The sequence below is a fragment of the Aegilops tauschii genome, chromosome 2 (genome assembly GCF_002575655.3).
Source record: "Aegilops tauschii subsp. strangulata cultivar AL8/78 chromosome 2, Aet v6.0, whole genome shotgun sequence".
Taxonomy (NCBI): Eukaryota; Viridiplantae; Streptophyta; class Magnoliopsida; order Poales; family Poaceae; genus Aegilops; species Aegilops tauschii.
This window is the reverse complement of record NC_053036.3, coordinates 557,471,865-557,480,071: the sequence shown is the minus strand read 5'-3', so window position 1 is coordinate 557,480,071 and position 8,207 is coordinate 557,471,865. Positions and strand designations below refer to the sequence as shown.

The following is an 8,207-nucleotide window of genomic DNA, read 5'->3' as shown; positions in this document are numbered from 1 at the left end:
GAGAGGGCCCAGAGATACCTCTCCAAAACACGGAGTGACAAATCCTAATCTCGATGTATGCCAACCCAACAAATACCTTCGGAGACACCTGTAGAGCATCTTTATATTCACCCATTTACGTTGTGACGTTTGATAGCACAGAAAGTGTTCCTCCGGTATTCAGGAGTTGCATAATCTCATTGTCTGAGGAATATGTATAAGTCATGAAGAAAACAGTAGCAATGAAACTGTAATGATCATAATGCTAAGCTAACGAATGGGTCTTGTCCATCACATCATTCTCCTAATGATGTGATCCCGTTCATCAAATGACAACACATGTCTATGGTTAGGAAACTTAACCATCTTTGATTAACGAGCTAGTCAAATAGAGGCATACTAGGGACACTTTGTTTTGTCTATGTATTCACACACGTATCAAGTTTCTGGTTAATACAATTCTAGCATGAATAATAAACATTTATCATGATATAAGGAAATATAAATAACATCTTTATTATTGCCTCTAGGGCATATTTCCTTCAGTGAGAACCGTGGTAATTGTGATAAAGTGTTTACGCCGTCCACACCGTTGTGCAAGATAGCTAGCCTATGCATTTTGAGTTGTCTGCAATCTCAGTATAGTTGCCGAGTGGCAACATATTAATTGTTTGGCTATGTGCATCGTTTTATGTAGAGGTCGAGAATAATCCTCCTTTTTGAAAAAAACATGTGAATTGACAATGGAAAGTATATCATGAGTCACATCAAATCACCAATTGACAACCTTCAACTATAGTGACAAAAATCAAATCTATTGCAAGAATCATAATGTACAGAACTATGATGGATATTTTGATAGTGACAAAATCAAATCTATTGCAAGAATCTATTGCAACCTTCAACTATAGTGACAAAAATCATATCTATTGCAATAATAAACACACAGAAAAATCAATGCATGTTTTATCATCTCATCTACACCTCTATGATGGATCTAACACTGCATCTGCATGTACCAGGCCTGGTTGCACGGAGTTCAAACGTTATAGGTTATGTACAGAACTATCATACACAACACATCTATTTCGATATGGAGAAAGAAACTATAGAAGGTAGCCGTCGTCAAGTAGCTCCTTCCAGAAAGAATCGCTCTCGAGGGAGCATAGATTGGGTAGTTGCAGTTCCATGGGCACCATCAAGCCGGCGAACTCCTGCACCGGCAGCACGTCAACCGCCGGTGCAACATCAGGCGATGCAAATGCAGCAGTAGTGTTGCAGAGCTGATCAGCTGGTTCAGCTGTTGCAAAGGAGCTCGTTCCAGGAGACATGTCATTGATCAGCTGCTGCTGCACCACGTCTTGATCTGCAAAATTGGAGGTGTTGCAGAGGTAACCAGGCTGCATGCAGTTCGCCCCAGAATACATGTTCAGTTGGTCCTGGAGCAGGTGGCTTGGAACGATGCTGCTGCTTGAGTTCAGCACTGAGTTTGCCGCAGCTAGGTTGGCGATGAGGTTAGTTGCGTCGTTGTTGGAGCCGATGGTCTGGAGGAGCTGCTGCAGAAGCTGCGCCTGCCTGAGTGCGCCGGTGTCTAGGCCTCCGAGGCTCGCGGCCGCCGCCGCCCAGAGGAGCGCCTCGGGCAGGAGTGGGGCGGAGGCGCCGTCAAGGTGGTGGTCGGGTGGCAGCTGCTGGTGGGTGACGGGGTCGACGCCCATGCGCAGGAGCTTCTTGCGGATGTGCGTGTTCCAGTAGTTCTTGATCTCGTTGTCCGTCCGGCCCTCCAGGTGTGTCGCGATCGTCGCCCACCTAACGTCCACCAAATAATTATCCATGCATGTCAGTGTCTCTTCAAGACTAACAACTATGCAAAAGCCAACGGTGAAGAAATTGACAGACGACAGTGCATGGCGGCTAAGCTGTTGTGCGAGTGGTGGTGTGTGGAGTAGTTGGATTTGGACGTGGACTAGGTACGTACTTGTTGCCGAGACCGGCGTGGAGGGTGATGATGAGGCGCTCCTCCTCGTCGGAGAAGTTGCCGCGCTTGATGTCGGGGCGAAGGTAGTTGGTCCACCGGAGGCGGCAGCTCTTGCCGCAGCGGTTCAGCCCGGCGGCCTTGGGCAGGCCGCGCCAGCTGCCGACGTGCCCGCCGCGCTTCTGGATGTGCTCCACCAGCGTCTTGTCCTCCTCCTCCGTCCACGGCCCCTTCTTCACGCCGGCGTCGTGGCAGCAGCACGGCGACCTCCCCATCACAAATCTTTGTCTTCCCGACGGGGACCTCCTCTGCTAAAAGGCTAGGTTCGATCGGGCTCGGGCGCTGTGATAGATGCGGTGGTCAGAAGCAAGCTAGGTATACGACTATGTTTCTTTTCTTCCTCGGGCTGCTGGTATATATAGATCGAGGTCGTGGTGCAGACGGGATAGCAGTCGCTCCGTCGTACCCCATGAGGACTTTGCGAATTTTCCTTCCATTCTGCTGTCGTGGCCATTACTATCGAACAGTTTGTGTATGTCGGATACTCTAAACAAAAGGCGTGCGTACGATGTAAGTCAAAGAGGGTAGTTGATCCGGAGATTTGGCCACGTAAGACCAGATATATCCTCTTGCATGCTGCACTTCACACACGGTCCATTTGGGTGTATGCATGTCGCGAGGCAGGCAACAAGGAAAATGATAGAGCGGCAGCTAACAAGTGGCAGGCTGCGCTATATAGAAGATGCACTTGTCTATGAGGACTATCTATGTAGTGTAGCACCTGTAATTCAGGATCTGGTTAGTTAAGTACGCTAGTTCCTTCATTTTGGGGTGGGTAGCGCTCGTGCCACGGTAGAATGCAATGACCTGGAGCTATCGTCAAAGGAGGAACCTTCCGAGTGCTGTCACCTGAAGAACACTATTAATTTAACTCATGTCTGCGTTACTTGTTTAGGTCTCTTGAGACACTACTACTAGCTACTCTTAACTAATCCTGCTGGCGGCTTTGAGGTTTCAGCAAATGATTTGGCCTACGAATTTGGTGAAGAATCCACTTATAATATTGAGAGAAAACTGTACTCCTTCAATGTTGAAAAATAGTGCATATTTTTTTGTCTCAAACCAAAGGTTATAAATTCTAACCATTTTTTACTAAAAAGTTATCAACACCTACAATATCATCAGTATAACTATATTCACAGTGAAGTATATTTTCATATTCTATAGAGAAAAGTATGTTTTTCATCCCTCAAGTCTACCGAAAGTCTACATTGAGTCCCCCAAGAATGTTTGGGCAACAGTTGGTCCCTCAAGACTCCAAACCGAATAAATTTCATCCAAAACCACATCTGAGTATAAAACTGGCCACGTGGAAGTTGTTTTCTTGTGCCCAAACCAGAAATTACACTGCACGAGCACATCAGTAGATTCTTGTCGAGGCAGTAGACCGAGGGGGAGGTGAGGACGACGCCGATGTGTTCTTGTCGCCAGCTGGGGTCGCGCCGGCTCGTCGAGGGGAGGGGAGGGGCAGGGACTCGCACCTCTGTGTCCTCTCTGAAGTTTGCCTGTATCGACTCACCGTCGCGGCAGATCAGCCACCAGCTGGAGGAGCACGGCTAGCATCGTCGCCTCCTGGATCCGCCACGAAGGTAGGGCCGACGACACCCTGGCCTTCCATGGATCCGAGGGACCCCCCGAGTTGCTCACCGGACCGTGGCCACAATGGAGGGAAGGGATGTTGGAGTTGAATCCGGCGGATCTCGGGTTGGGGTCCCCAGCTGGTGATCTTAGCTAGATGGTAACAGAAGAAAGAGGGGCACGATGTTTTACCCAGATCTGGGCCCTCTCGAAGAGGTATAACCCTACTCTCGCTCTTGTTTATATTGCGTGGATAGAGTACAAAGTACATGATGATCTACCTCGAGATCCTATGTGAATGTGTGATTCTCTACCCTACGGTCTGAAACCCCTCGGCTTATATAGACACCGGGGGTAACTAGGGTTACAAGTAGGTCAGCTACATTAAGAGATAAACATGCCGACAATTCAAATGTGCCTTGCAGTATGCGCCAAGTCTTCAGAGGATTCCATCTTGAGTATGTCGTAGGGTAAACGTGGCCCACTCGTCGTCTTCTTGGGGTGCTCGGTCCAGCCCATGGACAAGGGGCTGACATGGTTAGCACCCCTTAGTCCAGGACACCATCAAGGGACGTGAAGGGTGGTGCGACTGGGGTGTGGTGAGGCGATGCAGGCGGGGTATGGTAGGGCGGTGCCCGACCAAGGTTGGGGCAGGTGGATGGTGCGGCGCCGCGCAAACGACAGCAGAGAAGGATGGTTTGGTGGGGGTAGGGTGCGGGTCGCGGCACAAATAGGTGGTCGGTTTTCCTCGGTGATGGGCGCAGGTAGATGACACATCTTGATGAGAGAGAAAATCAAGGACAGGTGGCTGGTTTTCCATATTAATCTAGTTTTGGACTAATTGTGTCTACACTAGTAGAAAACTGGGCTTTGGTCACAGGGCAATATTCACATTAGTCCCGGTTCAGTCACGAACCGGGACTAATGTGAGCATTGGTCCCGGTTCGTGCGGCCAGGGGCCTGCCGGGCCTCGTGGGGGCATTGGTCCCGGTTCGTCCGGCCCCTTTGGTCCCGGTTGGTGGGACAAACCGGGACCAATGGGCCTCGCTCCTGGCCCACCACCATTGGTCCCGGTTGGTGGCTTGAACCGGGACCAGAGGCTCACCCTTTAGTCCCGGTTCATACCATAAACCGGGACTAAAGGGTTGGTCCTAGTAGCGGTCAGAGTTTAGTCCCACCTCGCCAACCGAAGGGCGCTCACACCGGTTTATAAGCCCGTCCCTCTCTGCCTTGTTGAGCTCCTCTCAAAGTGAAAATAGATGCCCTTATACAGGGAATTTGACCTAAATTCACAGTAAATTTCTTTGAATTTCATAGAAATTTATTATGAATTTAGGTTGAATTTTCTCTATAGGCGCATCTATGTTCATTTTTTTATAGTAAATAAAATAAATAAACCTTAATAAAATAAATAAAAATAAAATAAACCTTAATAAAATAAAATAAAATAAACTATAGTAACTAAAATAAATAAACCTTAATAAATTAAATAAAAATAGCAGTAGTAAAATAAATAAAAATAGCAGCAGTAAAATAAATAAAAATAAAATAAATAAAGTAAAATACATAAGTAATTAGAAACAAAATGGAACAAAATAAATAAGTTTTTTGTTGTAAGTAGAAACAAAACAAAATAAATAAAGCAAAAGAGAAAATTAAAAAAAGGGAAAAAAATTATGCCACCTACTGGGCCACCACGGCCTGAATACGACTTGAAACCCATCCATGGGCCAGGATTCAGGCCCGCAGAAGGCCCAGTAGGCCCCACAGGCAAAGAGAACGGTTAGGCCCGAAAGCCTGCAGTTGAGAGGAGCTCGAGAGGGTGGGCGTAGCAGCGCTTATAAACCACTCTCGAGCTCTCTCAACTAGCGAGGTGGGACTAAACTTTTGACGCGGGGCAGCACAAGGCCTTTGGTCCCGGTTGGTGCCACCAACCGGGACTAAAGGGGGGCATTGGTCCCGGTTCGTGGCACCAACCGGGACCAAAGGCCTTTAGTCCCGGTTGGTGCCACGAACCGGGACCAATGAATTGCCTATATATGCCCCATCGCCACAGCAGAGCACTCCACAGTGCTCTGTTTTTTCTGGCCGGCGAGGGGAGGGCATTTGGGTGCTCTAGCTCACCTCCTATGCACATGAGGTGTTCGATGAAATGTCTGAGCCACACTAGTTAATCTTTCTCCTCTCGAAACTCGACCTCCGAGCTCCATTTTCCCCGAGATTTGTCTAGGTTTAGCGGTCCATCACGTCCCGTCTCCGTCTTCACTGCCGTCGATCGCCCGCGCCGATCTCGTCGCCAGCACCACCATGGTGAGCCTCTTGTTCTTATCTTCTTTCTGAAAGAAAAAAAATCTTACTTTAGATAGATACTTGTCTAATTTTGTTACTTTTATTATTTCTTCTTATTACATAGTGCGATGGTTTTGATATCCGCCCCCGTCGGCCCTCGTCCTGTCTATGATTCAGATGTGGTATATATTATCTTTTTATAACTATTTGGTTCATTTATTGTTTATGACAAATATGCCGACCAACGTGACATAGATTTTATTTATCTAGGAGGTGGTTGAACCGGAAATTCTAACCGACCCTATTGTCGAGAGGTTAAATTTAGTTGAAGAATAAAAAAATTACTTGAAGGAAAAAATAAAAAAAATTGAGGAGGAGAAGATGATATTGGAGTTGCATGTTGCGGATGTCGTCGATGATCACAAGATCAATATGGATGCAATGCGCTTGAAGATTAGAAAGATTAGAAAAATGCCATTCATACCGAGGCTTGGTATCATTATGCCGTTGGATCAATTGTTACCTTGGTTGCGATTATGATCGCATTTGTTTTTGCATTGAAATGTTTTACATAGTTTCAACGTATGGTTTAATTAATTAGATGCTCTCGAGAGCTATATATATGTTGTTAGATGAGAACTATTTATGTACTTTGGTTTTAATGTGATGATGAACTTCTATTAATTTGGTCACTTAATTATCTATTCATGATGTTCTGTAATGGTTTTTGACACACTTAATTATATATAATGCACGCAGATGAACCGACAATGGATGTACGGTGACAGACACACCTCCGAGTACATTAAGGGCTTGCATGATTTTCTCGAAGTGGCTGAGGCAAACAAGCAGAATGGTTTTATGTGTTGTCCATGCCCTATATGTGAGAATACGAAGTCTTACTCTGACCGGAAAATCCTTCACACCCACCTGCTTTACAAGGGTTTCATGCCACACTATAATGTTTGGACGAGGCACGGAGAAATAGGGGTTATGATGGAAGACAGCGAAGAAGAAGAGGACGATGACAACTATGTGCCCCCTGAATACGGTGATGCTGCAACGGGGGAAGCTGCTGAAGATCAAGAGGAACCAGACGATGTGCCCAATGATGCTGCGAGGGGGGAAGCTACTAAAGATCAAGAGGAACCAGTGCCCGATGATGATGATCTCCGCCGGGTCATTGTCGATGCAAGGACGCAATGCGAAAGTCAAAAGGAGAAGCTGAAGTTCGATCGCATGTTAGAGGATCACAAAAAAGGGTTGTACCCCAATTGCGAAGATGGCAACACAAAGCTCGGTACCGTGCTGGAATTGCTGGAGTGGAAGGCAGAGAATGCTGTGCCTAACAAAGGATTTGAGAAGCTATTGAAAGTATTGAAGAAGAAGCTTCCAAAGGATAACGAATTGCCCGACAGTACATATGCAGCAAAGAAGGTCGTATGCCCTCTAGGATTGGAGGTGCAGAAGATACATGCATGCCCTAATGACTACATCCTCTACCGCGGTGCGTACAAGGATCTGAACGCATGCCCGGTATGCGGTGCATTGCGGTATAAGATCAGACGAGATGACCCTGGTGATGTTGACGGCGAGCCCCCTAGGAAGAGGGTTCCTGCGAATGTGATGTGGTATGCTCCTATAATACCACGGTTGAAACGTCTGTTCAGAAACGAAGAGCATGCCAAGTTGATGCGATGGCACAGTGAGGACCGTAAGAAAGACGGGAAGTTGAGAGCACCCGCTGACGGGTCGCAGTGGAGAAAAATCGAGAGAAAGTACTGGGCTGAGTTTGCAGCTGACCCAAGGAATGTATGGTTTGGTTTAAGCGTGGATGGCATTAATCCTTTCGGGGAGCAGAGCAGCAATCACAGCACCTGGCCCGTGACTCTATGTATGTATAACCTTCCTCCTTGGATGTGCATGAAGCGGAAGTTCATTATGATGCCAGTTCTCATCCAAGGCCCTAAGCAACCCGGCAACGACATTGATGTGTACCTAAGGCCATTAGTTGAAGAACTTTTACAGCTGTGGAATGGAAACGGTGTACGTACGTGGGATGAGCACAAACAGGAGGATTTTAACCTGCACGCATTGCTGTTTGTAACCATCAACAATTGGCCCGCTCTCAGTAACCTTCCAGGACAGACAAACAAGGGATACCACGCATGCACGCACTGTTTAGATGACACTGAAAGTATATACCTGGACAAATGTAGGAAGAATGTGTACCTGGGCCATGGTCGATTTCTTCCGACCAACCATCAATGTCGAAAGAAAGGCAAGCATTTCAAAGGCGAGGCAGATCACCGGAAGAAGCCCGCCATGC

General features: G+C 47.1%; 1 protein-coding gene across 1 annotated transcript; it reads right to left on the bottom strand.

Moving 5' to 3' along the window:
• Window positions 1-887: 887 nt before the first annotated feature.
• On the bottom strand, window positions 888-2,311 carry LOC109784302 (uncharacterized). Its single transcript, XM_020342903.3, has 2 exons — window positions 1,955-2,311; window positions 888-1,785 (listed from the first exon to the last, which is right to left on the bottom strand). The coding sequence occupies exons 1-2, from the start codon at window positions 2,224-2,226 to the stop codon at window positions 1,086-1,088; spliced, it is 972 nt and encodes a 323-aa protein (XP_020198492.1). The 5' UTR covers window positions 2,227-2,311; the 3' UTR covers window positions 888-1,085.
• Between the last annotated feature and the right edge of the window lie 5,896 nt (window positions 2,312-8,207).